A 15908-nucleotide genomic window follows, 5' to 3' on the forward strand; every position below is an offset into this window, starting at 1 on the left:
ATATATTAAATATTAAAACTGACTTCTAGAGATCTGACAAAGTATTTGGGGCAGCACGGTGGCTCAGTGGTAGGTGCTGCTACCTCACAAGTGACAGGGACGAATGCTGGTTTCCAGCCTTTGGTGACTATCTGTGTGGAGTTTGCACATTCTCATCGTGTCTACGTATGTTTCCTCCAGGAGCTCCGGTTTCCTCCCACAGTGCAATGATGTGCGGGTCAGGTGAATTGGCCATGCTAAATTGCCCATAGCATTAGGTGCTTCAGTCAGAGGGAAATAGGTCTGGGTAGATTACTCTTCGGAGGGCTGGTGTGGACTTGTTGGGCCGAAGGGCCTGTTTCCACACTACAGTGAATCTAATCTAAATGTTGCAGAAAACAGAGAAACCTCCAAATGGTAAATGAATTGAATAGTGGCAAATAGAACTCTTGTATGTCTGGATTCAGTCATACACTTTGGACCTAAGATTTATAGATTAGAGTATTTTTTTTCAGATTAGATTAGATTACTTACAGTGTGGAAACAGGCCCTTCGGCCCAACAAGTCCACACCGACCTGCTGAAGCGCACCCACCCAGACCCATTCCCTTACATTTACCCATGCACCTAACACTACAGGCAATTTAGCACGGCCAATTCACCTCACCTGCACATTTTTGGACTGTGGGAGGAAATCCACGCAAACACAGGGAGAATGTGCAAACTCCACACAGTCAGTCGCCCAAAGCTGGAATTGAACCCGGGTCTCTGGCGCTGTGAGGCAGCAGTGCTGAACACTGTGCTACCGTGCCGCCCACAAGTATCTTCTAAATGAAGGAATTATGATGCAAGGATTACTATTGGTGATACACAAAATCTAAGAATTGGAGAATTCTAAAGGTTGTATTGTAACTTTAGGACACAGATAGTACAAATAAGAGCAAAGAGTGTATTGAGTGTATTGATCAGTGCAGTAAAATCAAGATTGAATTTAAAATGGCATACCAGAGCATATCAAATTGACATCTTCTTTATGTTCACAGTCATGATTGGCCATTACTGACAATTGGCAGTCCCACAGGAATAATTCACTCCCCTTGCACTTAATTTCATCAATCCATATTGTGCCATTTCCTCTTTCAAACAGCACCTCTTCCAGAGGTGAGACTGCACGACCACAGTTTAAATGCCGACAGATCACAGCAGCATCCTTCCTATCCCAGGAATCATCACAAACCGTTCCCCATGTTCCATTGATGAATACTTCAACCCTTCCAGAACAATTATTAAATCCTGCAGCCAACCGCAATTCTGCAGAAACAAAAGTTGTGTGTGAGAATTTGAAGTATTTTAACTTGCAATTGAATATAATTACTTTGTTTGCCTTGTTCCATAATAAAAAAAACACGATCACACAGGGTGTACCACCTGCAAAATACATTGCATTAACTGATCAAAACCCCTTCAACAGCACTTTCAAAACACATGACCTCTGGCACATATGTAGACAAGGCAACAAGGTCACATGTATGAGTGCACCAGCAGCTACAATGCCACTTCAAGCTACATACCATCTTCAAATTCATCTGCTATCATCTTGCCTTTATTGTCACTCAGTCAAAATCTCCTCCCTCCCCTAGATAGCAACAGTGTTCTGACATCCCAAGGATTGTTGCAGTTCATGAAGACAGATCATCACCCCACTCTCATCAAGAAATAGGGACAAACAACAATGCTGGATTAGCCATTGACAGCCAGGTCACATGAATGAAGTTTTAAAAATTCACAGCTCTGGGATAATTTGCTGCAATCCAAAAGATAAATAAGTTGACCAATTTGTACAGCAGAAACTGTTTACTCATGTTTAAAGAGAGATTATTTAAAACCTGGAAATGGAGTCACGTTCATTAAAATAAAGCCCGCTGAGCATAATTGAATATTTGACAGTTATGCTGAACTTTGCCAGATTTCAACGGTCCCGAACAGAGGCAGAGGCAATGTGTTCATTCCAGTGTGAATGACTGAATAAATGCAGTCTGACAGCTGATACGTTGTTCAGTCTATTTTCCCCAATATTTTGTCCCTGGATTAATCTTTCAACCCTTTCCATTAATGAGTGATAGTAAATTATCAAGCGTTTGATGCTATGTACCTGTTACTACCACTAGTATAACCAATCCTGATGGGTGTGATACCAGCTGGCAATTGAAGACAATTGTGCACTATACTTAACTCTGGCACTTGGACTCGCTGCTCTACATTAAATAATTGGTCAGAGAAAGCGAGGATTGGAGATCAGAGTCAAAAAGTGTGGCACTGGATAGAAGAGCAGGTCAGGCAGCATGCGAGGAGCAGGAGACTCAACATTTTGGGTATAAACCCTTCATAACATTCCTGATGAAGGTCTTATGCCCGAAAAATCAACTCTCCTGCTCCTCGGATGCTGCCTGACCTGCTGTTCTCGGATGCCTGACCTATTGTGCTTTTCCAGTGGAAGACATTTTGACATGAAATAATTGGTATTAATGATGCAAAATAATTGTAACAGTTGAAGTGATGGACGATTGTAAAGAACCATTTTGGTATTGAAATCAGAAATTTCACAAAGAATCAAAAAAAAAGGTTCCTACTGGATGACATTTGTTCATATCCATATCACTAATTACCAAACTTTTCTGAAGCTAGTTGAGTTTTACTGTTCTTCATGTCTCCCTCATTGCGTATTTTCCTTGGACTTAGTTCTAAAAAAAAGAAACATTTAATTACTTCAGCAACAACTTGTGTTCATACAGCACACGAGATGTCCCAAGGCACTTCCTGGGACCACAATAAATAAAACAAAATATAACACAGAGGCACAAAGTCGAGATTGGGTCAGAAGATTAAAATCATGGTCAATTGTGGTCAGATTGTAAGAGGTATTGTAATTGTAATGGAGGACAGAGATGGATAGAAGCAGGGAGGTGAAGTGGAAGAATTATGAAGCTGAGGACCTAAGCAATTGAAGTCATCTCCATGCAGCAATTGTAATTGGAAATGCCCAAGAGATGCTGGAAATGCCCAGGCTGAGTGGATGGCAGCTATGTAGGAGAATTATAGGGCTGCAGCAGTTTAAAGTAATAGGGAGTTGTCAAGTAGTGGAAGCAATCATGAACTGGGATGAAAATTTTAAAACAAATTACTGCTTGACTTGGAAACCACAGAGGTGAGACAGCAAAGGTGTTGTCTGAACATTGACAATGAAAATGTGCATAATTTCAAATTTGCGAGTGCAGAAATATTAAAACATTGGTGAAACATTTCAAGACAATTTTTTTCAATTTGCACTTCTTACCTGAACAGATAACTCCAACATCTTCCTGGTGGGCACAATTATGTTCACCCCATGGTGAAGATGGACATTGCCACAAGAACATATCATGCAAGCGACAGCTCACATCATCGAGCCAGATCGGTCCAGAACCGCTTCCAAATGTAACATCACCATCCACAGATTGGGCAGATCCACAGCTGAGCTGTTTACAAACAACTTCCGCATCCTCCATATCAAAAGAATCAGCACAAACAGTCCCCCAGGTCCCATTGTAGAAAACTTCAATTCTGCCCTGACATGGGTTTGCTCCATCCTGCAGCCGAACAGCTCTGTGGTCTATATAACAAACAGTGAGCTTTAATCTGAAACAAAGACAGATATTGCTGGAAAAACCCAGCAGGTCTGTCAGCATTTGTTGAAAGAAACCAGAGTTTCTGTTTCAAGTCCAGTGACTTCATCAGAACTGATTGCAACTTGGAAAAACTGATTATTATGATGAAGAACAGATTGGAAGGGGATGGGAGAAGGGAGAGTGAGTGAATAGATGGAGATGGAACCCAGAGAGAGAGGTGTGAAAGGGTTGGGTTAACATGGGGATTATGGACAGGCCAGGAGAGAATATAAACTGAATAAGTGATCTTGAGAGCCAAGGGTAGCAAAGAATGGATAGTCTGTGCTGAACGCAAACCATACAGTGTCATAACACAGTGGGTGAAAAGGGGTTGGCTGTGCTAAAAGCAATCCATGTCATGATACGACTGATTATGAGGATGGGGAAGAAATATCAAACAATGGAATCAGGTTGTAAAGTTATTGAATTTGATACGAAGTCCCAGAGACTGCAGGATCCCCAAATGGAACATGAAATGTTTACTCCGAGACTCACTGAACACTGCTGCAAGCATGTGTCAGAAATGTTGGCATTGGAGCACAATGATATGCTGAAATGGTAGGCAGTTGGCAGCTCTGGGTCATTTAAATGGATAGAATGTTGGTGTTCTTTGAAGTGGTCACCCAATTTGCATTTCATCTTGCCAATGTAAGGAGATCACATTTTGGCTGCAGTTGATTAGACTGAATGAAGTTTAGCAATTGCTGCTTAAACTGGAAGGTATGTCCTACAGCCTTGGATGAGGAGGAGGAGAAGGTAAGCAGGTGTTACACCATCTGTGATTACACAGGAAGGTAACATGGGAATGTAAGGACATGTTGGGAATGAAGGAGGAGTGGGCCAGAGTGTCCCAGAAGCAAAGGTACCTTTGTGAAGCTGAGATAGAAGAGGAGGTGAAAGTATGACTTTTTGTGGCATCCTGTTGGAGGTGATGGAAATGACAGCTTACAATCCTTTGGACGTGGAGGATGGTGGGATGGGAAATGAAGTCTGGGGGACGTGTCATTTTTGTAGGAGTGAGGAGAAAGGATGAGGACAGAGTGCTGGAGATGGACCGGGCATGGCTAAAGACTCTGTAAACCCCAATAGCAGAGAATCCTTGGTTGAGGAAAAAAGTGGGCTTTTCTGAGGGCCACAAGTGGAAGGTGGCATCATCACAACAGATTCAACATAGATGGAGAAAATGGGAGAATAGGATGGCATCCTTACAGAGAGCAGGATGTGAGGATATTTAGTCCAGGTCACTGTGAGAGCTGATTAGTTTGTAATGGTTATTAGTAGCAACCCCCCCACCCCCACCCCAAATAATGGAAAGAGAGTGGTCAAGGAAGGGAAGGGAAGTTTTGGAACTTAACCACTTGAAGGTGACAGCATTGTGGAAATTGGAAGCAAAATTGATAATTCTTTCCAGTTCAGAATGAGAGAAGGAAGTAGAACAATGATGTCATCGATTTTTCAAAGAAAGCGTTGTGAAGGGCCTAAGTAGAATTTGAACAGAGATGTTCCATGTATCCCACCAAGAGCCAAGTCTAACTGGGACCTATGCCGGTAATCATAGCCACATCATTGTTCTGAAGAAAGTGAGAGGAATTAGAGGAGACATTACTCAAAGTGAGGATGAGCTTATCGAAGCAGATGAGGGTGGTGATTGGGCCGCAACATCATGACTATCCCACAATTCATTGAGGTGGAGTGCACATGAATCAAACTAAGACCTTTGCTGAGGACAGAATGTTCAGGATCAAACTTTAACCTTTTGTTCAGTTCATTGAACTGTTCAAATCAACTGTGCAATTTAAACATCCGTTCAAAAATAATGACTTTTTAAAAATAAATTCAAAGAATGCACCCCCAGGACAATTAACTTAAAAATATATAATTTAAAAGGCGTTCCACTGTCTGATATTTCCCATATATGTTATCTTTATGGGAGTGAACCAATGACCTTTCCCTAAGTTAATCATTAGGCCGAACATTGAATTATTCATTAATTACCAGGAGTAAAATGTGAATATCAATCCATGTGCAGGTTTGTTGAAGAGTTCCATTTGTCAGGACTGGAAAGGGTGAATATTTCAAAAGACATGGTACCTGAGCAGATAACACCAGCATCTTCTTTATGATTGCAGTCGCTCTCACTCCATGGCTCCACCAGACATTCCCACAGAACAGAATCATTCAATCCGCAGTCTAACCATACAGGCCCCATGCCTGGACCAAACCAACCGGAAACTGTTGCATTTAAAGCCTGTCCACACTTCAGCTGGTTACAGACAATTTGGGCATGTGCTAAATCCCAGGAATCATCGCATGCAGTTCCCCAGCTTCCATTGTAGTAAAGTTCCACCCTTCCAGCACAGTCACTTCCACCATCCACCAGTCTTATCTGAATATGATCTGAATGACAGGAATGAAAACGAACTGCTGAGAATTATCAGTTGCAACTCCTCAAAACACAGATACTACAGTGATACAAATGATCATGTGTATGACTAATTTTATTATTTTAATTTATAGAACTCAACTCCATCTGAGCCTGCTTGAGAAATTAAGCCTCTGAATTTTAAAATCCAGTTTCTGCACATGGGTATCATATTTCAGGTCAGTTTTTTTTAATCGGTCTGAAAGAAAATGGTCCTGTTGATTGGCTGGGTAGGTTGTGGTGAAGGCACTGTAATTAACCCAGTGTGTTTGAGAGTTGAAATGTTCCGGTTGGACATGACTAGAGGTTTACTTCCCTAAATTACATTAGTGAAATATTCGGGCGCACTTATCACAAAACGAGACCAATGGAAAGGAAACATCCGTGGGAAAAAAATGTTGTCAATCTTTCTTTGCTCACTTCATAACTAATGCAGGATAGTTATGGCACAGAAAAAAAACCGGTTCGAACTATCATTGCAATGCTATTCCAGTCTTCATCATCTGAACCAATCTCCCTTTTTTCAGCTCCTTCTATCTCTTCTGCAAGTGGATTCTTCCATTTCACGAAACAATACGCAGACCTACCCTGTGGTTCGAGACACCGTGTGACAACATAACTTTCTCTTGAATATTGCATTAGCTTTATTATCGACCCTGAGGGTCTTTATCCCATTGCTGGCAGCAGGACAATGGTTACATGTGAGGAAATAAAGAAGGTCATACCAGAGCACACCACTCCCACGTCATCTCCAATTGATGACTGCTCCGTTTTTGTAAAACTGCAATTCCCAAGGAAGGGTTCACTCCCGTTGCACCTGACATTACTGATCCAGGTCGGTCCTCTGCCTTTCCCAGACTTCAGGTGGTTGTAAATGCTTATTGCAGAGCCACACTTCAGCTGTCTGCACACTACTTCTGCTTCATTCAAATTCCACTGAGTGTCAGTCACTCTCCCCCAAACACCGTCATAATAAACCTCCACACGGCCTTCGCAAATGCTCTGTCCGTTCACCAATCGTAACTGCCAATCTTCACCTGTAAGAACGTAATTTTATAATCAACGTTCATGCAATGTTTCAAAACGACAGCAACTGAACACAAGCTATGACCATTAATGTTATTGCACGATTTATCTATTCCCCGCAGTTCATGAACAGAGAATAGAAAGCAGGAATAGAAAGTATCCGGTAATTGAAATGTAGAGATCGTGAGGAAGATTAATGTTTCAAAAAACTCAGTCAGAGCTGCTGTGCTCAAACGGACCGGGTCTTTCCGAGCGGGGAAGATAAAAGATTGCATGTTGTCAGTTGCACTATTTTATTCTTTTCAGGGATGTAGCTACCGCTGGGGAGGCCTGGTGACGGTTTGCGACTTCCATGAATCTTGCAATCCTATTCTGCAGGTAAAGACATAACTCTTTCAGGGAATGAGTTCCAGGAACCAAAAGAGAAAATGCTGGAAAATCTCAGCAGGTCTAGCAGCATCTGAATAGAGAAAAAAAGAGCTGACGTTTCGAGTCTAACTGACCCTTTGTCAAAGCTTAAATAAAAGGGAGAAATATTCATACTGGGCTGAGAGAAGGTGAGTCATGGCTCCAGAAGCAAAGGTAGCAATAAAGAGGTGATAATGATAGTGCATAGAGAGATTTTAGGGAGATTAGGAGCTGTGAATGACCAAGGCTGAAGCCAGTGCTATGTGACAAAATATGTGGGGGATGGGTGAAGCAAAATGGAAAACAGGGGAGAAGGGTAGCAAAGGGGGAAGAGGAGAGGGAAAAGGTGATGAGAGAGTGGGGAGCGAGAGAAAGAGAGAAAGTTAAGAAATAAGAGGTACAGAACAGTGAAAAAAATTACAAATAAATAAAATAAATGAAATAAAATGATGGAGCAGAATGAAAACAGAGGGGTCGAGATGGGATAATCATCTGAAGTTGTTGAATTCAATGTTGAGACCGGCAGGCTGTAACGTGCCTTGGCGGGAGATGAGATGCTGTTCCTCCAGTTTGCGTTAAGCTTCACTGGAACATTGCAGCAGGTCAAGGACAGACATGTGGGGATGGGAGCAGGATTGTGTGTTGAAGTGGCAAGCCATGGGAAAATCCGGGACCTGAGTTCCAGGATCTGAAGGAGTACAACTGTACTGCAAGGTTGGTATGTGTGGTGTGCGAGCTGAAAGGAAATTTGTTGGTGTTAGTGTTTTCCTGCAGCTGTTGCATTTAATTCCGTAAATGACGAATGTCTTGGACTTGGAAGTTATCTGTGGGAAATGGAACCCACTCACTTCAATAATTTCAGTCCGAGACAAGATCTGAAGCAGTATTGTTTATTATACGCTTGCAAGCGTGGTGTCTTATATACAATTCATTTCTCTTTAACTCCTCCCCCGCTTATTCCATTGCTCCTCTCCTGTTTAGATTAGATTAGATTACTTACAGTGTGGAAACAGGCCCTTCGGCCCAACAAATCCACACCGTCCCGCCGAAGCGCAACCCACCCATACCCCTACATCTACCCCTTACCTAACACTACGGGCAATTTAGCATGGCCAATTCACCTGACCTGCACATTTTTGGACTGTGGGAGGAAACCGGAGCACCCGGAGGAAACCCACGCAGACACGGGAAGAATGTGCAAACTCCACACAGTCAGTCGCCTGAGGCGGGAATTAAACCCGGGTCTCTGGCGCTGTGAGGCAGCAGTGCTAACCACTGTGCCACTGTGCCGCCCACTGCCACCGTGCTGCCCACATCTCCCACTTCTCTCAATGCTGCGCCCATGACTGTTGTTTATCTCTTGCCTTATCCGGCCTTGTGCACAACAAAGTACAAGTTTTGCTTGGCAATTTCACCACATCCGACTTTGATTATGGCAATTTCACCACATCACCACATCCCATTGTTATATATCCTCCTTCACTGCCATCTGTTTCCCTTGTTTGTAACATTTCCTCCCATTCTTCATCCATTCTGAGCCTTATGACCTCTTGATTGTGGTTTGTTTTTGATTTTGCAGAAGCGGGAAACAGATGCTTATAACTACTGTTTGTACAAGCATATTTAGCTTAACCTACACTCCCTTCCCTCACAGCACCTTATTTATTTGTCTGTAACATCTACCATTGTTTGCAGGCACATTTCATTCTTGTATGCACATTTTAGCTAATGCAAAAGTAACCATATATTTTCTTCAGATAGTTTTCATTCTTGTTAACTCAGCTCTTAGCTGAAACAATTATACACCTGGTGTGAGTTCATTTACCTTGCATAAGCAATTATGATTGCAGAAGTAACAGCGCTTTACCTATATCCCACATTATCAATGAGCTTTGATGAATTGTTGCAATGAACCTTTGGGATAACAGACCTGTTCTGTATCAATCTGATGTGGCGCATTATTATTTGCACATCATGATTGAGGATGTCCAATGATGAGGGGATGGGGGTCTCATCTCTTATGACCATATAATATGAGAAGGAATAGGCCATTTGGTTCATAGAGTCAGGGCTGTCATGGGATCATAGCTGGTCTATTTCTCAACTGCCTTCTCCTGGTGACTCTTTATTCACTTACTAATCGAGACCCTATCTATCCCTTTCTTAAATGCACTCAAGGACTTCACTTCCACAGCCCCTGCAGCAATGAGTTTCACAGAGTCACCACCAAGTGGCCAAAATGGGTAATCTATAGGGCCCTTCTGGTGGTACATACTTGCATATGTGTTCACCTTTTCCTTTTATTGTTGTGGTCTGAGCACATCCATCATTGCCAAGTGAAATGTTTTTGTCATAGGTTTTTGGTTAATTTTCCAGAATTCATCACAGGATTTCACAAGGCTACAGGGGTTAATCTGTTATGAGGGAGTTTACTGTTTGTGGTGAAATGAAACATTGCTGCTTATTATAGCTAATAGCACCTTACGAATATCCAGTCGAAGAGTGTGGTGCTGGAAAAGCACAGCCGGTCAGGCTGGGAGAGAAATGGTCCATTTATCTCCCAGCCCCCTTGACCCACAAGCCTCATTCCTGATGAAGGGTTTATGCCCAGAACCTCAATTCTTCTGTTCCTCAGATGCTGGCTGACCAACTGCGCTTTTCTAGCACCATATTCTTCCACTCTGACCTCCAGCATCTGCAGTCATCACTTTCTCCATATGGATATCCAGTCTTGAGATATTAGATTTGCACTGGAATGAACCAATTTAGTGCCGTTGAGGGCATCCTCTATGCAAAGATTGCATTTTGACACAATAAGCAGTCCATTGTATTTACAGTGACCAATATTGCCATTGATAGGTGCAAATGAGTTGAGTAGAGAGATTTAGCAATGTATTTGTTCCTTTATTACCTGCTGTATGGCTAGATATTCACAACTGGCCAAGCACCCTCCGTCATAATGGCAGAGACAGAAAGTTCACTGTACACATTGAAGAAATCAACACAGAATGTTTTTTAATACACTCAGATTAGACTGAAATTTGGTAGACTGTTAACTGAGTCAATAATATGGACTGGAATCATTCACTGGAAGAGTCATTTTCTTTGAACATTTATGGAAAGTAACATCAAGTCATGTGTACTTTCCACATCCTACAAAAAGGGCCCAGAATTAATGAGGTCTTGACTGATTAAGCAAACAAATTTGAGTAAGCAAACAAAGTACCGATTTAAAATATTTCATTCATTCTCTAATTAACATTCTATCATTTAATTATTATTCATGGTAGATTTGTGTTTGACTTAAATCTACAAGTCTTGGTTCCATGTGCCCTAGTATCTCTGGGTAGCCAATAATGGTTGGCCTCATGTATAAAATTATTGTGTTCGCTGGCATCCAATTCTACTTTGATCATGGACAGAAGAGTGGGGAAGATCAAAACTCCTTCAATGCCTTAAAAAAAGAATTCTTAAATTTTATCCTGAATGGCCTTACAGCGATATTAGTTCTATGTCCCTTTCTCCATTGATTCTGGCACCAGCATCAAAATAAAAGCTTTCTCAATGTTATCATTTCCTTTCACAATATCAAAATGCACATACAATCACTCTTTAATTGCAAGGAGAGAAAAACCTTTTGTTACTGCATGGTCTCTTCCTAATTTAACACTTGGAAGATTTGGATGCACCAACATACGCTTTCAACAAGTGATACACAAAATGGTTTCCATTTTCCAGGTGTGCTGTCAGTCTAAACTCTGTATGTTCAATTCCGAATGATAAATTTAAAAAAACAATACTTGGGCACACAATATGTGTGTTAATATGGGTTACGAGTTATAAACACCTACTTGTGGCGGAGTTACCAACACCTCCTTCATTGGGGCAAACTCACATCAACCTAGCATATAGCATATTGCTTTTAAAATTAGTTGAACTCTGGTCAGTGTTATATCCAATGCACCCAGCTGACATAGATTCATGGTTGGGCCCCTCGCATCAAAAGTTCAATAGATTCATTTCAATTTCTTCTGATAACAAAGATAAATTGAAAAGTAACGAGTTACTCTGACATCTTGGTTGCAGATATATCGCAATTTAAGCAGAACATGCTATTGCACATTTCTACTCACAAATAAGTAATAATATAATTATTTATCTAATTGGTATTTGGCAATGAGTTCATGCCTACCTGAACAGATGACACTAGCGTCATTTCTGTGTGTGCACTCACGGTGGCCCCTGGATGCAATTGGGCAGTCATTTAGACGGATTTCATTGCCAGTGCAAACGTGGATATAATTCCATATTGGCCCATTTCCCTCTCCAAAGTATGCACCTCCTGAAGTTGAAATTGCAGCCCCACAACCAAGTTGATTGCAGACCACAGCTGCATCTTGTAAATCCCAATAGGTATCACATACTGTGTTCCAGGTATCATCAAACATTATCTCCACTCTTCCTGAGCAGGTATCATTGCCACCAATTAACCGTGGTCTCCTTTTTCCTTTGTCCAAGAACAATGATCATTTTTCAGTGGATTTATATTCATTTGGATAGACTTCTCATTCAATTTCAAAATGTGTACAAAAGCAATCATTCAAATAAGAAAAAAACTGAGAAATGTTAGAAGAAATATATCATGGTGATCCAACATATTCTCATCTACCATACCAGTGAAACACAGCAGTGCCACAGTGAAAGAATGGGAGTTGCTTTGGAAAATCTGTTGGAACTCTTGTTGGAGCAAGTGTAGCTTATTCTATGTGAGAAGCTCAGAGTTTGCTGAGGGAAGAAATTATGAGGCTCTTTATCTTGTTGCAAATCTAGTCCTGTCTGCAGGTACCATTGAAGTGAAATTTACTGTTTAAGTAAAATTGAAGTTTGTGCCAAATTTATACACAGATAGATAACTTCACCACTGGAAAGCAGTCGTAATAAATTCATTAATTTGCTGGTTTTTATTGGGTTGCTGTAGCTCTAGTAGAGTTGGCTTTCTCTTTATCTGCTGTAATCTAAATACATGGGTCCCATTGCAACTTCATGCAATACCACTGGGATAATGTGTGAAGCTGGAAGGGAGCAGCTTGGCTGAGCTCGGGAAAAATACACAGACAAAGAAGTAGCTGACTGGAACCATTGCTTTGCCCGGAATTCCAATTTACACCTCTATTCCAAGAGAACAATCAACCAAACCTTACACTCCAGATTGAAACTATCTTTCACACCTCAGACTGGTCAACATATACAGTATGGAATACCTATACATTTACTGGACACTCAACTTCAATCAAAATACTTTCACATCCATTCTTAACTATTTGAAGGCCAACTGACTTTAAAGAAAGAACCAGTCACACAATGGCAAGCAGAGATGTAGCACGAATCTTAGAGGCGTGCAGTTAATATAATTGCAGGCCCTGAACTCAACTGAAGGAGATATCCCCACAGCTATCTCCAGATGGGGGATCCCTGAGAGCTACTCCCCCAACAGCTAATTCCAATGACTGTTTCCAAGAGCTATCCCTGGAAGGGGATCCCCACAGCAATTCCAACACCTACCAACAATAGACCTGTTCTATGCCAGGGAAACCAATGGCAACTGACCACAACTAGAAGACCTAAGAACTGACAACCTCCAAGTAGTCAATAGGATTAGATTGACCTTGTTAGGTGCATGCTCCCCACCATCTGCACCAGACACCTGCCCTTGCCACTGCACAAGGTGCAAAATTTATGCACACACCTCCCCTTCACCTCCTTCTAAGGCCCTCAAGGATCATTTCAACTCTGGCAGAGTTTCTTGCACATCCACCCACCTCATTTACTGCAGAATTTGCTCTGGATGTGGTCTCCTCTACATCAGGGAGACAGAGTGCCAATTTGCCGAATGGTTCAGGGAACATCTCTGGTCCGCATGCACCAAACAACCCCACCACCTTGAGGCAACCACTACAACACCCCCTCACATTCTCCCAAGGACATGCAAATCCTGGCCCATCTCCACTGCCAAATCAAAGCCACCCACCAAATGGAGGAAGAACGCCTCAAATACTGCCTGGAGACCATACAACCACACAGCATCAACATTGACTTCACCAGTTTCCATATCTCCGCAAATCCCAACCTATCATAACCATCTCCCACCTACCTTCCCCCCCAGCCCCAGTCTCACCCTCCATTTTTCTCTCAGTCCCTTACCCCTCCACATTCCTGATGAAGGGCTCACATCTAAAATGTCGACTCTTTGAAGTTGCAGTGGGGGATTTCTTTGGGAACAGTGATCACAATTCTATAAGTTTTAGAATACTCATAGACAAAGTTGAGAGTGGTCCTAAGGGAAATGTACAAAACTGGACCAAGGCCAATTATATCAAAATTAGGCAGGAACTGGGAACTGTGGATTGGACACAGCTATTTAAAGGGAAGTCCACATTTGATATGTGGAGGCTTTCAAAGATAGTGCAGGATAGGCATGTCCCGTTGAAAGCAAAGGATAGGAAAGACAAGATTCGTGAACCGTAGATGATAGGAGAAATTGTACAAGCCAAGAGGAAACTGGAAGCGTACATAAGGTCCAGTCAACTAAGAACAGAATGGGCCCTGGAAGAATATTGGGCAAGTAGAACTCGCCTTAAATGAGGAAACAAGCAGGTCAAAAGGGGTCATGAAATAGTTTTAGTGAGCAGAATAAAGGAGAATCCCAAAGCTTTTAATTCTCATATAAGAAGCAAGTGGGTAACAAGAGAAAGGATTGGTCCATGAAAGGATCAGGAAGGAAGGCTGTGTGTCAAGCCTGAGAAATGAGTTGAGATTCTAAATGATTACTTTGCATCAGTGTTCACTGAAGAGAGGGACATGATGAATGTTGAGATTAGAGATAGAAGTTTGATTACTCTGGATCACATAGACATAAGCAGGAAAGATGTGTTGGGGAGGCTAGATGTAATTAAGTTGGACAAATCCCCAGGATGAGATGGGATCTATCACAGGTTGCTGAGGGAGGCATGAGTGGAAATAGCTGGGGCGCTAACAGATATTTTTGCAGCATCCTTAACATAGGTGAGGTGCCGGAGGACTGGCAGGTTGCTCATGTAGTCCCCCAGTACGAGAAGAGCAGTAGGAATATTCTGGGTAACTACAGACCAGTGAGCCTGACGTTACTGGTGGGAAAGTTACTGGGGAAGGTACTGAGGGATAAAATCTATTTAACTTTGGAGAAGAATGGGCTTATGAGTGATAGGCAACATGGTTTTGAGCAGCGGAGATCGTTATTTACCAACTTAGAGTTCTTTGAGGAAGTGACCAAGTTGATAGATGAAGGAAGTGCTGTAGGTTTCATATACATAGACTTTATTAAGGGTTTGATAAGGTTCCCCATAGTAAACTAATGGAGAAAGAGAAGTCACATGGTGTACAGGGTGTTCTTGCTAGGTGGATAAAGAACTGGTTGAGCAACAGGAGACAGAGAGTAGTCGTTGAAGGAAGTTTCTTGAAATGGAGAAAGGTGACCAGTGGTGTTCCACAGGGATCAGTGCTGGAGCCATTGTTGTTTGTGATATACATCAGTGATCTGGAAGAGGGCATTGTTGGTATGATGAGCAAGTTTTCAGATGACACGAAGATTGGTGGAGCTGCAGAAAGCATAAGGGATGTCAAAGAATACAGGAGGATAGAGGTAAACTGGAGAGTTGGGTGGCAAAGTGGCTGATGGAGTTCAATCCAGAAAAATGCAAAGTGATGCAGTTTGGGGAGTCTAATTCGAGAGCAAATTATACTTTAAACGGAACAGCCTTGGGAAAAGTTGATGAGTAGAGAGATCTGGGAGTTCAGGTCCATTGTACCCTGAAGGTTGCTGCACAGGTGGATAGAGTGGTCAAGAAGGCATATGGTATGCTTGCCTTCATCAGACTGGGTATTGAGTGTAAGAGCTGGCAGGTCACATTAAAATGTAGAAGACCTTGGTTTGGCCACATTTTGGAAAACTGTGTACAGTTCTGGTCGTCACTTTGGAGAGGGTGCAGACAAGGTTTACAAGGGTGTTGCTTGGTATGGAAGGTGCTAGCTATGAAAAGAGGTTGAGTAGGTTAGGATTCTTTTCATTGGAAAAAAGGAGATGGGCGGGGGGACCTGATTGAGGTCTACAAAACCATGAAGGATATAAACAGCGTAGATAGAAATAAGCTTTTACGCAGGGTGAAGGATTCAACAAGAAGAGGTCATACTTTCAAGTTGCGAGGTGAAAGGTTTAAGAGGAAGTACTTTACACAGAGGGTAGTAGGTGCCTGGAACACATTGCTGGCAGAGGTCGTAGAGGTAGGTATGATAGATTCATTTAAGATGCGTCTGGACAGATGCATGAGTAGTTTG

At 42.1% G+C, this 15908-nt stretch overlaps 1 protein-coding gene across 1 annotated transcript in view; it reads right to left on the minus strand.

The window, feature by feature from the left end:
* LOC140478632 (scavenger receptor cysteine-rich domain-containing protein DMBT1-like) overlaps positions 1-15908 on the minus strand; it is a 110438-nt gene that overhangs the window by 83215 nt on the left and 11315 nt on the right. Inside the window, exons 2-6 of the mRNA XM_072571850.1 lie at positions 11773-12045; positions 6830-7141; positions 5769-6079; positions 3313-3625; positions 2645-2719 (exon numbers count right to left, since the gene is read on the minus strand). Of these exons, the coding sequence (XP_072427951.1) occupies positions 2645-2719; positions 3313-3625; positions 5769-6079; positions 6830-7141; positions 11773-12045 (1284 nt within the window). The remainder of the gene's footprint in view (positions 1-2644; positions 2720-3312; positions 3626-5768; positions 6080-6829; positions 7142-11772; positions 12046-15908) is intronic.

This window comes from Chiloscyllium punctatum, chromosome 6 (genome assembly GCF_047496795.1).
Source record: "Chiloscyllium punctatum isolate Juve2018m chromosome 6, sChiPun1.3, whole genome shotgun sequence".
NCBI classification, from domain to species: Eukaryota; Metazoa; Chordata; class Chondrichthyes; order Orectolobiformes; family Hemiscylliidae; genus Chiloscyllium; species Chiloscyllium punctatum.